A 20,611-nucleotide genomic window follows, 5' to 3' on the forward strand; every position below is an offset into this window, starting at 1 on the left:
GGCAGAAAAATTAATTACAAATTGATAAATGTGTTTTTCATATGTTTTGCATTTCTGCATTGAGATTAAATGCCAATTATGTTCATTAAAAAAAGAAGAAGCGCAAACCAACGTTTAATGTAGAATGTTAAGTGTTTTGTACATATTAAGCAAATATTTAGCTATAGGCAGCAAGCTGTATTTATAAGATTAGTTCGCTCTTAACTAAAGAACTAACTAGCTATATTGACTAAATAGCAAAAGAGTTAACGTTATCTGCAAAAACTTTTGCAAGTAAAACAAATAAGTCTTTGCCCACTGTGCGTCAGCTAAAAACCAATTAAAATAAATACAACTTTGCCCAAACTAAAACAAAAAAAAAAAAAAAAAAACAAAACAAAAACAACTTTGTTTGGCAGCACATATACCAAAAATATATATATATATATAAATATAATGGAAACGTATCAAGATCAAGTCAAAAATGTATTGTAAACAAAATATATCAAAAGCCGTAGCAGTTTTTAAGGAGTTGTCTAGTCGTATAAACAACCAGAGAGAAATCAACAAAAATAGATGAACAAAACGAAGGAAACTACTAAAACAAAAACCCAATATAAATATATACATAAATATATTTAATAATTGTACACATAAAATTACTAGTTATAGAAATTAAATCAAACCAAAAAAAAAAAAAAACAAAAAAAATCAAAAAGAACAATAAAAATAATGGAAAAAAAAGACGAACTAACACTTTTATTTGCCCAGCAAATACGACTTATAAATAATCCATAATCTATTTCCGCAGCTAACAAATGAGTTTTCGGAAATACAAAATTAAAAAAATTAAATTATAATTTATGCGCCGGAGCTGGTGGGTTAAAATTGTAATAGACGATCTGTACTTGGGCATGCGGGACCACGGAGACTGTCCTTGCGGTTGGCAAAGTGTTTAATTTAGCAGGAAGGTGGTGCACGGAATATACCATCCATCAATTTATTCATTACAATGAAATTATGTCGAATTTATATGCACCCCACCCGACCGCCGACCGGTAAATGACAAACGCAAGCCCCCCTCCAGCCCCTCCCACAACGACCGAAGCAAGCAGTTGGCCGGGGTGGGACAAAATCACCGCACAATAAAAATAATAATAAAAGGACATGCCGTGGCTGCTGTCGTTCTTCCTACTCTTGTTCTTCATCTCGTTCCTGTTCTTGTTGTTGTTGTTGTTGTAGCCGCTGCCCTATGCAAAATGCCCAAATGGCATTGTCAGCCATGGGGGGTGGCTGTCCGCCTTTGGCCCTGCGCTTGAGGGTGGGCATCAAATTTGAATTTCATATGCTGGCTGCCGCTTCACTTGCCGCTGATTGAAGGCAGGCTAATAAAGTGGCCGGCGGACAGGGGAGCTGTAGCGGAGACGCGGCTGAAGAAAGTAACCGTCCGACCCCCGCTGCGTTAAGCGTCGTTCAATGCAGATGAAGGGCAGACGTCCGGGTGCCCAGGAGCCGGGGGCAACCATTTGATTTATTTTATTTGCCATTCTGCCCGCTGTTAATGTTTTAATAAGATTGATTTTATTGCGACCGCTGCTCGCATCTATGCGTGGGTGTCGTCGCGCCAAAGTCAAAGGGTTAATAAGTTGCCTGCCTGCTGTTTAAGAACTTTATTAGTGCCCCGACCCCGACCCTGACCCTGACCCCCGACCCCCAACCCCCAGCACAGCCTCCCCCTTGGCCATGCAGCATGGGCAATTGCAATTGCCATGCACGAAATTAGCAATTAAATTGCTTGAATAAACAGCCAAACGGCGCTCGGGAAGAGCAGCTCGATGAGGATGAGCAGCTGGTGAAATGCTGAGGGTGTTTGCGATTCCAGCTCAGCTCTAAACTAAACTCTGCGAAAGTTAGAGCAACTATTTGCTTGGAGCTTGCAAGTGAAGCCTGGGCACGTTGTTATCAGAAGCGACGCACTCGGCAACATGAATGACTGACATTATTCTTTAGCAATGCGTAATTAACTTTTTGGCGTAATTAATGCCAAGTCTAATTATTGTTAATCACGCTCAGCCTGGCACACGCAGCCATATATATGAGCTGCAATTAAAATCAGCAACATGCCTCAACTCAAACACATTCATACATATTTACAGTGAATAATATTTGTGTGCGCGCGCCTTACACAAATAAACAAAGTACAATGACACTAGCTAAAAGTGGCGCACACGGTCTTTACGATATAGTTTAAAAGAGTTATATACGCAATGTTATAGAAATCTGTTTGTATCCATTACGATTCGCATAAAAATCTGTTTTAAAATGCATTTTGAGCTAGAGGTGTCTAATTCTAGATAGCCTTAGTCAAGATCCCATATTGAAAGATAATTGATTAAAAAATATTTGTACATTTTTTAAGTATGACAATAAGATACCATATTTATCTTTTAACAAAAATTAGATTTCGTGTTTAGTTTTCCGTCGCAAAAATATATTAGATTAATATATAAAATATTTATTTTGTATTTGTTTTTTTGTATTTATTTATTTCTTACGTTTAAATACGGTATTAATCTTTGAAAAAAAAAACTATTTCCTCATTCAGTTTTTTTGAAATTATGAGCTAAACAACAAGTTAAGCCCTTAGCTTTCCAATATACTGCAGGCTTTCATGTGCTTTTGAAGCTTATGATTAATTATGGCGATTTAAGCCAGTGTCATTGGATATTAGCCGACAAATATGCATGTGTATGTATGTAAGCATATGTTTGAAACCTGCGCCATCTTGAAAATATTCTTAAGACAACACACGCATAAGAGACAAAAGCAACGTTTCGCTGTCAGCCATTATTTGCCTGCCAACCTACCAATTCCGGTTTCCCCTTCCCCCCCCCCTCTCTCTCTCTCTCTCACACACACACTCAGCTCAGTGAGCAATCAGACAAGCAGGCAGATGGAGCTGTTTTAGCTTCAGGCTCGACTTGGCTTGGTTAGCATCATTCTCCATCATTTGGCTTGTCAGTGTGCGGCAGCTTCATCATTATTATTCCTGCTGTCTGTTATTGTTGTTGTTATTGTTGTTGCTGTCTGTTGTTGCATGTTGTACATAGAAACTCGTCATCGTCATCATGATAAGAAACATGGCTATTGTTGTTGTATTTTCCCTTTGGTACTTGTCTTTCTTAACTCATTGCGTTGGCAATAAATCTTTTGGCACTGCTATCTTGGCACGCACAGTTTTCAGGCCTGGTTGCGTCTAGGCCTGGTTAAATGTATGGCACCTGCTTAGCCGGGTCATTAGAAAGTTGCCGTCTAATGAGTGCCCATCAGCAGGTCGACCCAGCTGAAATTTCAATTTGCAACACTTTTTACGAGCCAATGCAGCAGTGGCAGGGCCAGCTTTACGACTCATTAAATGCAAATGAAATATGAGCCAAAAGCCAAAATAATTCGCAACTTATAAACATGGAGCCCAAAGTAAGCAAACCAACCGAATTCGAAATGTTGCCAGAAACAAGATATTATGAGCTGGGGACCGGTTCGGGCCTGGTCTCCAAGCACATGTATATAGAGTAAGTTGGCCTTTTATGGCACAAAAAGGGCGCACATAAAACACGACACCATTTTGCTGTGTTTATTGTGCTTGTTATTGTTGCTTTTGCTGTAGCTGTTGCCTATTCCGGCGGCGCTTTATTCATTTCAAATTTACTTTTGGCCATTTTATGTTGGCAAATTTTGACCTAAAAATCATAAAAATTGTAATCAAAATGCAGCAGCGCACACAATTTATGACCAGAGCAAGCAGCGAGGCAGCAATGTGAGCGAGACAGAGTGTGGAACAAACGAAAGAGGGAATGGGGGCTGAGAGGTGAGTTCTAATAACATCTAAGCGAGAGTCCGGCAGCAGCAGAGGCAGCTCGAAGCTCGAGGCTCAGCGCTTATGGCTTTTTAATGGTGCCGTGTGTCGGTTTTGTGGCAAATAAAATGGCGCACATTAAAAGCATGTTACGAGGAGGAGTCAGCCGCCCGAGCTGGAGCCACAGCTCCGGTAATACGAGCAGGCAATTGCATTGGCTGGCTGTGGGGCCACTTGGCATATTGAGGTCATGCATGGCAGCGCTGGGTAAATAAAAAATACATAAAAATATTTTACGAGACGTGGCAAATGCTAAGGCAGGACTAAGTCAAGGAAATGCAATAAAAATGGCTGGCTAAATAAAATTGACAATATTGTCATGTGCGACGACGATTTGAGCGAAACAACAAGAACAAAACAAAAACTCTAGGCACAAAATGAGTACATTTTAATTTACTTAAAAGGCATAAATAAAAATCATTTGTGTATGGCATTGCCATGTTTCGATGCCACACTCATCTAACTGAAACAACAGCCCCCGCCCCACATCACCCTCCACCCTCCACACGCCACCCATCAACCCACCGAGTGCTGCATGCTGAGTGTGGAGCCAATGATTATTCTGGGTTTTGTCATTTCAATTCGCATTATCCTTTGCACTTATTTTACTACTTTGTACGCTGCCCGCCCACCCCCTGTCCTATTCCAGTGCCATCCAATTTATACAGATCTAGCTGCGGGTGTGTGTGGGTGTGTGTGTGCTGGGGTGTGTTTGCGTAATGGCGGGTGTATAGTCGTCGTCGTCGTCGTCGCCGTCGTCGTTGTCGTTCTCGTTGCCGTCTGCCGAGTAACTCGCATTGTCATTGTGCAAATAAAATATGTCACGACTCGCCCACTCCAGAGCTGCGTGCCCGCTGCCCCTGACAGTGCTTTGTGTGCCTCCCCCGTCGCTCCGCACCGTACCCAAGCTGTAACCGAAACACGCCCCCTTGTTGTGTGTGTGTGTGTGTGTGTGAGTGGGTATCTATCTAACCTTTTGTTGCCCATTGTAGTCATTGAACAACACACACAATGAGCCACACTATCGGCTGGTTCTTTCTTTTTCCTATATAGCTATGAAAATCGCTTTTATATAAACTTGAATGAACGAGCGCGTGGAATGTAAATTGGATAGAGAAATGGTTACATTTTCCCATGCCCAGCGAGACCTCTAAATAAGTACATTCGTGTGCTATACTGCCGCAATACAAATCTTAACGCGACTATCTTATGCTGCCTACTATGTAGTAATAATCAAGTAATCTATAGCCTAACTAAAGATTCCAATATTCATATTGAGTTTTCTTTTAGTTTTTACTATTAACTATAGCAGACCCTTTATATACCATATAGTATATTCTCAGTCAGTCTAGGCAGTCGAATCGAATATCAATCTATTTTCTATGATTTAAAATTACTTTTATGACCTTACTGCAGGCGGGATTTGTGTTAAGGTCGGCTGAAGCGGACCTCTAGCTGCCATACGAATTATAGGAACTCTAAGTGGAACAACTTTTTGGTTAGTAAAGTATTTAATAATAGAACTTACTTAATCTTATCAGTATTGGCACGTTCTGTTAGATGCTTGCAATGTTATTTGGTGTGCTTATAATATTATAATCTTAATAGGAGATCCCATTATACTACGTAACATCGTTATCCCATTCAATACTCCATTCAGTTTAATGTTTTCTCCCCTTTGACTTTTCCATTTTGCGCTACGTCTTCATCATTTTCCATTTGGGCCACAAAATATGCGCTTTTCACCATCCTCCTAAAACTATACAAAAGCTAAAATCCAAATCCATGATTTCAGCTACCAAATCCTTTCCAAAGCTGCAACCAGGTGAAAAATAACAAAATGTTTTCCTTTTTTTTCATTGCTTATATCATTTTGTATATTTTTATAAAATGTTTTGCGAAAACTAAACTGACACACAAATACACACACACACACACACACACTTGCACACACAGAGACAGATACGTGGCAGTTGGGGCAACTGTAAAAGACATTTTTCGCTGTAGTTGTGTGCGCGAGTGTGTGTCGAGTGCTTTTTTGGCTAAATGCGAAATCGATTGGAAAACAATTTCCAATTTTTAAAGAATTATCGCCGCCATATTCGCGCGTACTATACTAAATCACACATAAGCAACCTCTAAATCTGCTGCTACCCAGCACTAGCACACTCACACACACACACACACATGCACGCACACTACAAACCTTTTGGCGCAGCTTTTCCTTTTTGGCTCGTTTATTTCTTTTTTATTTTGCTGCTTCTCATGGCAATATTTTCCATTTCATTTTCTGCGCGGTTTGGCTTTGGCTGCATGGCTGACTGCGTCTCTCTGTGTGTGTGTGTGTGTGTGTTATCTTTACCGCAATAGCAGCATTACATACAGCAGCGCGCATACATATTCATATACACACTTATACATACATATATACTTGTATATAGAGACAACCCGCAGCCATTTGCTTTTATGTGCCTTTGGGTTATTGCACCTTTGACTTTGAGTTGTTGCGAATTCTTTTTTTTTGGGCCACGTTTTTGTTGTCACCCAGGAGTACCCTGACGACTACAGCCCCCTGCCCAGGACACAGAAGAACCTAAGCAACCATTTCACATGCGCCATTTATTGTTATTTCTTTTTAACCAAGCGAGTGGCAAAGCTGAAAGCAGCCGCAAGTATTTCCTAATCAGGTTTTAACTACTATGTAATGGGATTCTGAGACTTTGGCATCGTTCTGAGTGCTTGTGTTCTCGTGACTGCATGTGTGTTTGTGTGTGTGTGTGTGTGTGTGTATCTGTGCGTAGCAGCAAGGTGCCAAATCGTAATTTACATGGATTTCGTTGAGATACCCAACGAATTGAATTGAAAGCCAGAGCAAAGCTACCGCTAATGTATTGTAGATTATGCCAAATCCCGCACAGTTTTTATGCCGCACGCATGTGCATTAACATCTGGATTGATGCCGCCGCCGCCGTCGTAGCCGTCCTTTGAGATACTTGCAAGAATTCTAAACAACGCTGCTGCTTGGACTGCTCCTGGGACTGAAGCGCACATATCTGGCCAGCCGGCGCTTACGCAGACACACCCGCACCTCGAATATCAGATTCAAGATCACAATGACCGTCATGAGGGCTATTACAACGGCGGCAAAGATCAGCAGAAACCAGTGAAAGTAACAGGACATCGTCACCGGCCGGCGTAGCCAGCCATTCCAGCTGCCAGTGCACTGCTCCACCACACATCGGCCCACTGCATTCCGAATGCAGCCCTTGGCACAACATCCATTGGCGCTGATCTGTCCACAGGAGGTCAATTGTGTGCTCGGTTCGCTGCAGTTCGCATAGACTGCTCCAATCACGGGCATCACCAGCTGACCCAGCACCAGGCAGACAAAGAGACAGCCCAACATAATGCCAAGTATTGCGCGCATGCAGATTTAGCTCCTCTCCTGGTATAGTTACAGTTGTCTGGTAATATGGTTAGTATGGCTACTAAACCATCTTTAAATTTGAGGTGAACGTGTCGAAAAACAAAAAATATTTGAATAAGCTCAAAATCTTATATACTCTGAACTCAAAGCTAAGTAGTTAAAACAAATTGACAGTCGCGCCGAAAAATGTATATATTATTATTTGTTTGCCTATTGCACTTAATTGAGCAATAATGTTTCTTCAAATGGAAGCTTCACTTAACTTTTCGAACCACTTACCATACTCTTTTACAGCTTGAGCGGTCGGAAGAACGTTTAAAGAGCCTGGTACTCACTTACTCCATCTTCCAGCCAAAGGCTTGGAATTTCTGAAAAGATTAAACATGGTGTAAAGAATTACGCTTCATACAATCAAGGAATATAGCTTCAATCAATCAATTTCCTTAAAACCCATTATAGTTACCTTTTCTTCCAGTGTTAGCTGCCTTGTTGCTGTGCGTTGGTAGTCATTCATTCAATCAGTCCATAAATTAGATACTTACTCTGGGCACATATCAAGAATCAGCTGTGTCTGGTAGTTGGCGAGTTACTGAGGATTGGATCTCTCCTCCACTCTGGACGTATAGGACCTCGAATTGACTGATACAATCTTAATCTTAATCTAACGATTATTATTAGATACAATGAATACATAGATAAATAAATGGTTATTGAGGCAACATTTAAGCAAGAAAGCATGTTGTAGTGCTTGATTTCGGGCAGAGCTTCCCATCATTGATTACTTATAAAATCACAATTTCGCAACGCTTAGCTAATTATCCGAGACTAAAAACAGATATGAGTGGCGCACGAAAACCAAATCAACATTACAAAGTGATTTTAATGTAATTCGTGATTTCGCATAATTGTAAAGTTAATAATTAAAATTTGTTTGCACAAAACCCAAAATGAAAACATGAAAATTTAATGCTGCCCAACTCTCGACTTGCTGCTGTGTCTAGGCCAGGTGCATTGGGCAATTACAGCTGGACTTATGGCTGCTTATGCATGTGCGTCCCCTCCCCCCGGCCCGCCCTAAGCGCCCACTTTGCCACCTGCAAATAACTAATGCGTAAATATTAGCAAATGGCCGAAATGTGGCGATTCCCCTTCACACCGAAAACGTGCAACATAAATTTCAGTCACATATGCAAAATGGTTCTTGTTGTTCTTGTTGTTGTTGTTGTTGTTGTTGTGTTGTATTTGTAATAAGCAATCAATTATTATTATTGAATTTAGGCGCGGTTTGTGGCAGGGGGCGTGGCAGGTGTCTGGGCATCGGTTGGTCAGCGCTACTAATGCGCCTAATGAGAATTTAAGCATTGCACCACCTTTCCCCCACATTGTGCACGGATTTGTAAAGCACACACATAACCTCACTTGCATGCGCACATAACCACACTTACGCAAACGAGGTACAGTTGCGTAAATACCATTATATTTGAGCTCATTTAGCGACGCTTTTTGGTTTAAAATTAGCTAAAAGTTCGTAAATCTGTATATCATTGCCTCGATGTGCTGGTTAATAAGAGATTAAATGGGCAGAGCATAGTATAGATGTATATTAACGCAAATATTATGTATATAAGGATATAAGAACACAATTCTAGTTATATTATAAAATAGTGTAAAACGATTGCATTCAAGAAAATGAATTTATTCAAGGCAAATAAAAAATAAATGGAGAGTTTCCCAAAATGTTTATCAGTAGATTCCATTAAAATCCCTTTAAGTATAAAGTCTATCAAATCTTAAAAATATAAAAATTATAAAATCATGTATTATATTTTTTCACAATTTTCATTCTTTCAATATCTTTAGCAATATTAAAAGCTGAGATCATTTTCCGGCTGACTAAACCGACTCTCGCAATTTGACTTCCGTTAATGATAATTTAATTATGGCCCTGGCCATTTGGGGGGCTTAGGCGCCTTACGCACTTCGCACACGGCTGTGGCGCAGCTAATTGCAGCAAATCTGCTTTGGGGTCAGTTAGCCAGTTCCTGTGGATAGTTGTGCGGCAATTGGCCAAAGGCTGCGCTTATTAACTGTTAATTGTGCAAATGAGTGTCGGCTTTGCGTTGCAAGCATTGCAATGCACAGGACAGGATGCGGGACAGGGTTAGCAGGAAATAATCGTTATGGGGGCTGCACTTCTGCTGTGTTAGGATAGCGAAAAGGACGCCCCAATAAATATGGCAAACGAAATTTTCAATTGCAATACATTTTCAAGATAAGGCTAAAAAAACGCGCTGACAGCTTTTGCGATACGAACAAGAGCAATAAATAAAATATATCAAAAACAAAAAAAAAAACAAAGATATAAATAAAATAAAAAATGAAAATCAACAAAAAGTGTCAGGCAAATGTCGCATTGCGATCCGCCAGATGCCGATGTGGATATAGATACCAGTTATACGAAATCCATATTGAAAATTGATTTAAATTTTTAATAGGCCGCCCAACACATGTCAACCCCCACACATGCAGCCTACCCGCCCCCCTGCTGGCGCACTATCTCTCGCTGGCTTTGATAAAAATGCAATGCACGCAACAATTGAAGGCTTACGACAAAAGATATGAAGCGACGGGGCTCTAGTTAAATATGGAAACAATATCGAAATGCCAAAATGAAATCGGGCAGCGAGGCAGAAACTGTGGCGCCACTCGCAAGCGACATGCCACAGATGCCACATAGGAATATAAATATATATATATAGATCGGGCATAACATATACATACGCAGATATGTATGCATGCCTTTCTCATAGCTCGTAGCTGTCAAATCATATTTTAATCTGCTTTGATTGCTGACTTTTGTGCAAAGGGATTTGTGCGACTGCAACTGCAACTGCCACAGCAAAAGCACAATGGAAAAATTGCATTTTATTTTATTTATGTAAAAAACTACACTCAGTTGTAATACGCGTATGTGTGTGTGCGTTCTCCATTTGCTTCATTTGTTGTTGCCAAAGTTAAGCAGTAAAATCCACTTTTTACGAGTACACGAGTTGCTTGTTGTAACTCATATGTGCGTAAACGAGCACAAAAACCCAACAGGAATTTCTTATTAAAAGATTACAACAACTCAACAGCGACGGGCCAAAATTTCACGGGCAAATCACGACTACAAGGCGTAATAGAGCATATAAATATATCTATTTATATATATGTATATATAAATACTTGAGCATGCGAACTAAACTCTGTAAATCTGCGAAGTCTAGACAAAACCTCTCAATCCAAATCCCAAATTTATCCTCTGGAAACAGTCTTAAAATAAACTCTAAGACAATACTAGACTATTTATTCACTCAACGTAATTAGACTACAGCCTTAATCTATGAATTCAACATTTAACTTGTACTATAAATTGAGTTCAAAGAATGATAGTTTTTTTTTTTTAATAAATTATTTATAAATAATGCATAATACTTTTAAGGAACTGTTAATAGTAAGACATACAACTTATTTAATTAATTGCTGAAAAGAATTGCAAAGAAATAGAAGAAATACACTTGATCTCAGCATAAGCTGAGTAATTCACATTACTATCATCATATCCGAGCATTAAGATAATTTTTTATCTATTAGCCGAACTTATAAATGATATTTGAATTCGATTCCAGAGCCAAACCTTTGTTTGGTTAAAGCTATAACTCCATTATATTAACTAATATTACAACTCTTTGATGATAATAATTATTTTATAATTAAAACTGGACTTACAAGTTAGTTACCTTTCACCTACTCAAGTTGCATCAATTTTAAATCTGTATATGACTGGATTCCTTTCTATAAGTATACTATGTATGCATAGAGAAGAGTGTATATGTATATATATATAGCTGACACGTTTGCTCATCTCTAGCGCGCAGCTACGACTTTCGCTTCAAAGCCGAACAACGCACCCCCCCCCCCCCCCCCCACCCACCCACCCACCTTCGTACGTACAAGCGACCGTTCCCATTGCCAGGCTTTGTCCAGTGACTTAAATACACATAACCATAGATGGCGCCACTGTGCTGGCGACGTCGCCGCTAGAGATTGTCAACATATTAGCTTCAAATTGCTAAAGTTCTGCGACTTTTGCTGTTGCCTCATTTTCTCTCGCACGCACACACTCACACCCAAAAATGTGTAAGTGTGTGTGTGCGTGCCTGCGTGTGTGTGTGCGACGCTGTTTAATGTGCTGTTGCCAACTATTTTAGCCAAAGCTCACACGGGTTGCCGCCAACATTGCCGGGGTGCCCGGTGATTTGCTTGCTCAGCTTAACAGGGCCCAGACCAGGCACCACACACACACTCCCACCCGCCCCCCTCCGCCCTCCCGGCCACCATCAGCCTGACCCGTCCCGCTGCCGGTGCTGCCGTTGAGCTACTTTGGTTGCGTTCGGTTGACATTCGTAAAATCTCAAAATCCCGAAGGTCGTTGCCAGGGATTTTCTCAGATTTTGTTAGATTTAAATGAATTAGTTGCGTGGCCGATTGATTTTTTGACCTTTTTTTTCTCGCTGCATATTTTTTGCTTAGCTGCAGACAGCCGAATCGGCCAAATCGCATATATGCCGCAGGCCAACTGCAACTGCAGCAACTGCTGCTGCTAATGCAGCCTAGGTGTTAGCCATAAATGAGTACAAATGTGCCGCACGGCTGCGAAATTGATGACGAAAAATATGTTTTTGGGGCTAAATGGAAGAAAAAATAAATATAAATATGCACTGCGTTTAGCAAGTAATTAAAATATGAGTCGAGGCTCTGCTGCTGCTGCTGCTGCTGTTGGCCGCATGAAATATGCAGCCAAGTCAACAAAGGCCAATGCAGGGCGTGCTGGCTATGGGACGACACAGTGCAGCACAGGCATAGGGCTTAAAATGGCATCAAATTTCATATTCAAAATGGCATTTTACATGTTGAGCATAATTTATAAATGCACGCAGTCCAGCAACAACAACCACAACAACAACAACAAGGAGCAAGGACATGAAATGTCCTGCGGCTGCAATATTTTTGAAGCGACATTGTCGACACTCTGCGCACAGCCCCCGGACAACCATCGATGGGCTGCCTTCTCTACGGCGTTGTCATTGTCGTTGTCGTTGTCGTTGTCGTTGTCCATGTCGTCGCTGCGGACCAGCAAACAGCAAACAAGCCGCAGCCGCCCGTTGAACCCCAGCCCCTGATTCCAATACCTGTGCCAGTGCCTTTTAATGGTCCACGCTGGCCAGGACCAACATGTTGAAAGGATTGCCCAGAGTTATGTGTATGTGTGTGTGTATGTGTGTGTGTATGTGTGTGTGCGTGTGCTTGTGCCACAGTTGATTGGCTGTTATTTTTGGTGCGCGAACTGGGCGCAGCACTGTTGAAATTTGCATATCAAAAACCCGCACATTCACACACACACACTCACTCACAGAGACACAACGCTGGTCAAAGGACCTGTTTCGGGCCCATTGTGTGTGCAGATTGCTGTAATAGCCGCCCAAGCCCCCCCTCCCCTCCTTCACCATTCAAAAAATTGCCCAAGTGCATGTGCCCAGTCCAGAACTGGGAATGGGGTTGGCTCTATGAATTTATGAACATAATATAAATTTATTTTTGCAACTTCTCATGTTTTTGTTTGGGCTCCAAAAATCTGCATGTGCGCTGCATGCACAAAAGCCCTGGCTTGTTCAGGCGTACAGGGGGCTAAGGCGGGAAGGCACAACAAAGGGATTGTTATGTCAGTTTTTGGGGTGTGTGTATGTGTGTGTGTGGGTGTTGCATTTACTGTGCTTTCGAGCACGTTCAAGTTTATTTATGCGTATGCAGAATACTTAATGAAAATTTAAATGTAAAAGTTACTCGCAGATTGCAACTACAGCTTGGACATGCAGATGGAGCTGAAGCTGGTCCACATGCCTGACCAGCCAGCCGGCCTGCAATCAGCTCAATGGAGAGAAAAACTGGTTAAGCGGCGGCAATCAGAACAACCCAGGGCACCAACAACAGCTACTCCACTTAAATAGATGAGAATTACTCATGCATGTGCAGCTACAAAAATTGAATCCAAAGTCCAACTCAGCTGATCAACGCAGACTATAGTAAAATGGTGAAAAAGAGCAGCATCTATGATCAATCCTTCCAATCTAGATAGACATATATATATATAGATATAGATATAGATATAGATATAGATATAGATATAGATATAGATATAGATATAGATATAGATATAGATATAGATATAGATATAGATATAGATATAGATATAGATATAGATATAGATATAGATATAGATATATATATAGATATAGATATAGATATAGATATAGATATAGATATAGATATAGATATAGATATAGATATAGATATAGATATAGATATAGATATAGATATAGATATAGATATAGATATAGATATAGATATAGATATAGATATAGATATAGATATAGATATAGATTATAGATATAGATATAGATATAGATATAGATATAGATATAGATATAGATATAGATATAGATATAGATATAGATATAGATATAGATATAGATATAGATATAGATATAGATATAGATATAGATATAGATATAGATATAGATATAGATATAGATATAGATATAGATATAGATATAGATATAGATATAGATATAGATATAGATATAGATATAGTTATAGATATAGATATAGATATAGATATAGATATAGATATAGATATAGATATAGATATAGATATAGATATAGATATAGATATAGATATAGATATAGATATAGATATAGATATAGATATAGATATAGATATAGATATAGATATAGATATAGATATAGATATAGATATAGATATAGATATAGATATAGATATAGATATAGATATAGATATAGATATAGATATAGATATAGATATAGATATAGATATAGATATAGATATAGATATAGATATAGATATAGATATAGATATAGATATAGATATAGATATAGATATAGATATAGATATAGATATAGATATAGATATAGATATAGATATAGATATAGATATAGATATAGATATAGATATAGATATAGATATAGATATAGATATAGATATAGATATAGATATAGATATAGATATAGATATAGATATAGATATAGATATAGATATAGATATAGATATAGATATAGATATAGATATAGATATAGATATAGATATAGATATAGATATAGATATAGCTCTCGCTCTCGCTCTCGCTCTCGCTCTCGCTCTCGCTCTCGCTCTTGCTCTCGCTCTCGCTCTCGCTCTCGCTCTCGCTCTCGCTCTCGCTCTCGCTCTCGCTCTCGCATCTCGCCTCTCGCTCTCGCTCTCGCTCTCGCTCTCGCTCTCGCTCTCGCTCTCGCTCTCGCTCTCGCTCTCGCTCTCCGCTCTCGCTCTCGCTCTCGCTCTCGCTCTCGCTCTCGCTTCTCCTCTCGCTCTCGCTCTCGCTCTCGCTCTCGCCTCCTCCTCTCGCTCTCGCTCTCGCTCTCGCTCTCGCTCTCGCTCTCGCTCTCGCTCTCGCTCTCGCTCTCGCTCTCGCTCTCGCTCTCGCTCTCGCTCTCGCTCTCGCTCTCGCTCTCGCTCTCAGCTCTCGCTCTCGCTCTCGCTCGCGCTCTCGCTCTCGCTCTCGCTCTCGCTCTCGCTCTCGCTCTCGCTCTCGCTCTCGCTATACATAATTCAAATAGAATTCATAAAAATGCAATCTGAAATACATTTAGGCGAATCCCAATGCGCTTTCACTTACAAGTATAATAAAATCGCAAAAATAAATAAAATAAATAAATTTCCATTGCATATAAAGGATAAGGGATATAAGAACTGTGCTACTAAGCTGGGCTCCGGAGCCTCTGAGTCCAGTTCGGGCTTATTATGCAAATGGAAAATGCCTTGAGACATTTTGCTACTCCTTTTAATGTGAATCACCGCACAGACCCCCCCCCTCCCATTTTCTACTGCCCGCCTCCACCAAGGTCCAAGTAAGCACAAACCCGCATCATTCGATTTAGATGCAAATTCATCATATAGCCAGCCCTTAGGCGCCATCCGAGAGGACACAGTAAAAAAAAAACAGATTGAAAACTGACCAGCGACGGATGCTCAGAATTGACAATTCAAAGAGATACCTTTCTTTTAGAAATTGTATTTGTTATTTAGCCGAAATTTAAATAAAACAAGCGAAACTGCCTTCTAATTTCCCCCCTCGCCCTGCTCACACTTAAGCACAAAATGCAAATAACTCAAAAATCCAATTGCCATAAATAAAAGCAGCTTCTACAAAAAAAACTTTTTACTTTTCAAGGGGGTTACAGCAAGTGGGTTAATGGGTGTGGTAGGGGGCTGGGGGATTGGAGGCTCTGTGTGTTGGGCAACTCGGTTGGTAACTCCATCAAATGATGTACAACTTAACACATTTGCTGTATAAATCTTGTTCTCGCAACTCGAGTTATTCAAAAATCGCTTCTAAATTGGCTACAATGTGTTTTTGTTGTTGTTGTTGCTGCTGCTGCTGCTTGTGGCATGTTTTTTGTTTTGCAGTTTTTTGTGCAGCTTCGATTTGTGTGTGTAGATTTTGTGCACATTTATCTTGGGGCAGCTTATGGGCAAAGTTATGAAATATGCGCACGAGCATCGCACAAATTGTCTAGCGCCCGAGCTGTGGCAGCGGCAACGGCAGTGGCAACGGCAGTGGGGCAGGATCGAGTGTGGCAACTGGAAAACCGTTACACACATTGAGACTATGGCATCGCAAAAGTTAGACCCTGCCAGTGCCGAACAACAAATCGTTGGCAAAGCTGTTTTTTATGACTGGTCACAGTCACTCACATTCGCATTCACAATCGCATTCACATTCACATTCGCATTCTCGTAGTGACGTGCAAATGTACTTGACAACAGTTTCTCACTCTTGAGAGTGAAGTGGAACTTGCCATTTCTCTAAACATAGCTTTAGAGAAAAGTTTTCTGGATTTCAGTAAACTCTGATTTTTGTCTACCCAAAAGAGTGCAAATGCTTTAAAATGTTTAAATGGATTTTAATTTGATTTTCTATCTGAATCAGAAGCCTTAAAATGTATGCCAATAAACATAAGGTACCTCTTTTTTATATAACTTGCTTTGAGAGTTTTTGAGGCACTGTTAAATAATTTGAAGGTGCTTTTAATACTACACCCGAAATAAAATTGGCAGTAGTTACGGAGGTAATTTGCATAGCCAAAATTTCAAAGAACCTAAAAATCAGTTGTGCGCTTGCCCAGCGCTTTTTTATCTTATGAGAATCGCATAGTAAGGCGATATTTAATGAAATGCTTTCTTTTACCCTGCATAGAACACCTGCAATAACACTTGTTTTGTGCAAATGTATGTAAAAGCAAAAGGAGACTTGTCCAACCCGATAAAGTCTATATATTCTTGATCAGACCGACGGATGAATTAATTAATCCATGTCCTTCTGTATGAACGACAAAAGATAGAACCCTGCAATATAACTAAACAAATACACACCCAATATAACAGACATACATAAATACACACATGCAAACGAAGATAAGTACTTACTACTGAAAAAGTAATGTTAATTTTGTAAATTTGCCTGGAATAGAAATAGAAATTAATATAATTATAATCATGCATATGTTTTAGTTCCAGTTAAGGAGTTACTTTTGGTTGATAAATAAACATTTAGATACAACTTTACTTAAACAATATTAAGCTCCAATCAGAGAGAAGCTAAGCTTAACGAATATGCATTTAAATCGTTTTAGATTTTACTAAGAATTGGAAACATATGCGCAAGTTCGAAGTACAATTTTATTGTGAATAGCTGAAAGCAATGCCAATTTCATGAGGAACAGCAAAAAATTTGATAAGACCCAAAACTTGGTAATAATAGCCAAATCATTGAGCTGCCTCACACACACAAATACGACATACCCAAAGGGTGTGTATGTGTGTGTGTTAAAATTAAATAAAATAAAATTAAATGTATATAAAATTAGGTTAATGTTTGGCAGCAGCAGCAAAAGCAAAAGAAGCGAGAAAAAAAGCACGACAGCGGCCCCTTTTATTTTATTGTTATGTAGATGAGGCAACGGCAGCGAGAGAAAGCTGCGACAATGTCCTGCAGAATGAACGCACTTGCCACACGCTGCCAGCCACATACGTAACACACACCCCCCCCCCCCTCACACACCCCTCTCCATCTTGCTGCGTGCGTCCAAAAACATGCGACTTAAACAGGACTTATGGTTATCTGCGCATTTTATGGATATTGCGCTCAACTGGCAAAGCGTTTCGGCCTGCTCTTCAATGTGGCACACACCATGCACCCTGCCACACTCACACACACACGCACACACGCACACTCTGTGGCAGGCACAAAATAAATGAAGTTACTTGCCAGCGATATGTTTGCTAAATGTTCTATGTAAATGTTAAGAAAGCACTTTAATTTCCCAGCCTGTGGCAAGGACATTAACTTAATGGCGCAACTGAATGAAAGTGAAAAGAATCACAGATACCCTAACCAGAACAACCCCCCTACCCGCTGCCTGCCAAGCACACAACTCGAGGCATTGTTTGAGTTGAGCGAAAACCAATTAAAAGCGCATAAAATGCCGCGACAAAGTCAAATTATGAACTGCAACTGTGCAATGCAACAAAATGTATCCGAAAATAGTTGCAGCAGCGCGAGTTAAGCCCAGTTAAGCCCATGTGCATGCTACATGCTGCATGCTGCATGCTGCATGTTGCACGTTGCGTATGCAACATAGAAACTAAAAACTGCTCCAGCGCCGACAACGTCGCGCCATTTGTCGCTCGAGCTAAGCCCACTTAAGCCCTAAAAAACAGCAGCAGCAGTCCCAGCATACCCAGCACTCGCAGTCGAGCGGCTGTTCGATTTGACTTATGGGTTCATTTGCTTAACTGTCAGTCGAGGCGGCCTCTATTTATAGCTGGCCAGTTGAGGCGGGCATCTGTCTAATATAATCTATGGAAAACTGCGCCACAGCAAGCAGCAACAATTGCACTTGAAGTTGCTGCCGCTGCCGCTGCTGCTGCTGCTGGCAGGTTGTGCCACAAGCTGCAGTCAAATTCTTATTCTTATTTGCCGTGGAAAGTATTAGCTGGCCCTGCCACTTAATTGACAGCAATTTCACGCGCTGGCAGGCAACGCGTGTCGCTCAATTGTTTCAACCAAAATATGATCAACAAAAATATATTTCTTTTTTTTTTCAATTTTGGTCCACAATTGAGGCATGACGGCGAGCAAATTGCCTCGTGAGCTGCCTCATTACGTCACTGAGTTGTTGCCGCGCTGCATGCAACGTAATTAGATGTGAAAATGTGGATGTGGCTGCCCCGTGCTCCAGCTCCAGGCATGGGATTAAGGAGCTGCCAAACAGAGGCAGCTGAAGCGATGCGCGCATATTCAAATTCTCTCGGGGTAGCTCTTCTATTTGTTTGTCATAGAGCACGCTTCAAGTACAAATAAATATTATGCTAGAGGTAGGACAAATGATATTCTGCGCTTGGAACTACGCCTGAGTGAAGTGCCATGTAAGCTGAGCGTATCAAAGAGACAAGAAGTCTTTACAGCAGCTGTCAACAAAGGTTTCAACTAGGATTCTAGTTGCTGTTTAGTTAGGAGCTATGGGAAGCACTCAATATACATGATATGTGTGAGAAAAACAAAAGCGAGTAAGACGCTATAAAATTAAAGATACCTGATATACATTTACTATTCTAGAAGCTACATGTCAAATTTGGACTCTAGCTCTTAAAACGTAAGAAATTTGCTCAAAAAACCGAATCGATAATTCAATTGATATCGATTTTTATCGATTGCTTGAACACGGGGCAAGCTATCGATTATCGGAAACAAACTCGTACTGCGCGCGCACTAGGAGGACCTACGTTCAAAATTTCTCTAATTGGTTCTTAGATCCTCGCGTTCATAAATACGGACGGGCAGACAGGCAGAAGGGTATGGCTAGATCGAGTCGGCTATGGATCCTGACCCAGAAAATATATATTTTTTACATGGTTTGTACATTTTCAATGGCATCAGGGTATAAAAATAGTTGTTATCAAACTTACGTTCACATATATAAATATATACTTTTATACATATGAATTTATACAGACATACATAAATTCATATGCACATACACAAATACATACTTAACTACATACATTCATATATATGTACATACATACATCCATACATGCATACATACATATATTCATATATAAATACATACATACATATAGCCCCCGGCCTTGACGTTTTTGGCGATTTTTCACACTTGCGGGTAGAATTTCCAAGTTCCTAGCTTCTTCGCGTTAATCACCAATCGTCAGGTCAGTCAGGTCAATTTGTTTTATATATAGAAATTAAAGAAAATGATAAGTTTTCAAATTTGAATAATGTTAAACAAGAGTTGTGCACAAAATAATTATTTATCATCTATTGACTCTCATTTCACGAAAACGTTCAAAAGTCGGATGAAATCTTCTATTATTTTCCATCTTATAACAGGACATTATTCGTCTGGTGAACTCGTACAGTCCGCACTTTAGGCCCTTATAATACAATCTTACCAAAAGAAAAATGCACTATTTTTATTTATTTTTTTCTAACCCATCTGAAAAATGTTTGTATTTTCTTTGTACACACTTCTCAAAAATCTGTCGCGTAAAGTATAAACAGAATTTTATGTAACGAGAAAAAAATGTAAGTAAGCTACATATTGATAAATTCTTTAATAACCAACCATTTTCTTGAAACCAAAAACTCTTGAAAACTTTAGCGAAAATCTCAAGTGCCAGCCATTAAAATAGCATTCGGTTCGCCATTTTGTTGCTGCTGTTGGAGTTGTTGTTGTTGTTGTTTCTGCTGCTGTTGCTATGAACAATAACAGAACGCCAACCCCCAACATTGTGCGTACCCCGACCCGCACACCGCCCCCGCCTCCAGCCTAACTACCAGCCAAAAAACACACCCACACACCCCTTTAATTATGATTCAGTGCACACAAACTTTTGTTGCGTGCCTGGCGCTTTGTGCTTTGTTGTCCTTGTTGTTGTTGTTGTTGCTGTTGTTGCTGTGGATGTCCTTTTGTGCTAACTTTTCAATTCCTAATTATAATTAGAGAATCGGTTGTGTTCATAAATATTAAAAAGGGTCGCTCCTACTACAGGGCGCCCACAGTGCTTCACTTGTCTTTTGTTGTTGTTGCTGTTGTTGCTGTTGTTGTTCATGTTG

General features: G+C 40.0%; 1 protein-coding gene across 1 annotated transcript; it reads right to left on the reverse strand.

Moving 5' to 3' along the window:
* Positions 1-6,506: 6,506 nt before the first annotated feature.
* Positions 6,507-7,455, reverse strand: LOC115771842. The gene has a single exon (XM_030717724.1). The coding sequence runs from the start codon at positions 7,320-7,322 to the stop codon at positions 6,900-6,902; it is 423 nt and encodes a 140-aa protein (XP_030573584.1). The 5' UTR covers positions 7,323-7,455; the 3' UTR covers positions 6,507-6,899.
* Positions 7,456-20,611: the final 13,156 nt, after the last annotated feature.

Source organism: Drosophila novamexicana, unplaced genomic scaffold (assembly GCF_003285875.2).
Source record: "Drosophila novamexicana strain 15010-1031.04,08,12 unplaced genomic scaffold, DnovRS2.1 tig00000108-arrow-pilon, whole genome shotgun sequence".
NCBI classification, from domain to species: domain Eukaryota; kingdom Metazoa; phylum Arthropoda; class Insecta; order Diptera; family Drosophilidae; genus Drosophila; species Drosophila novamexicana.

What these genes read in the sequence shown, in the direction of transcription:
- LOC115771842 (XM_030717724.1), bottom strand. Translation starts at nt 7,322, where the DNA reads ATGCGCGCAATACTTGGCATTATGTTGGGCTGTCTCTTTGTCTGCCTG.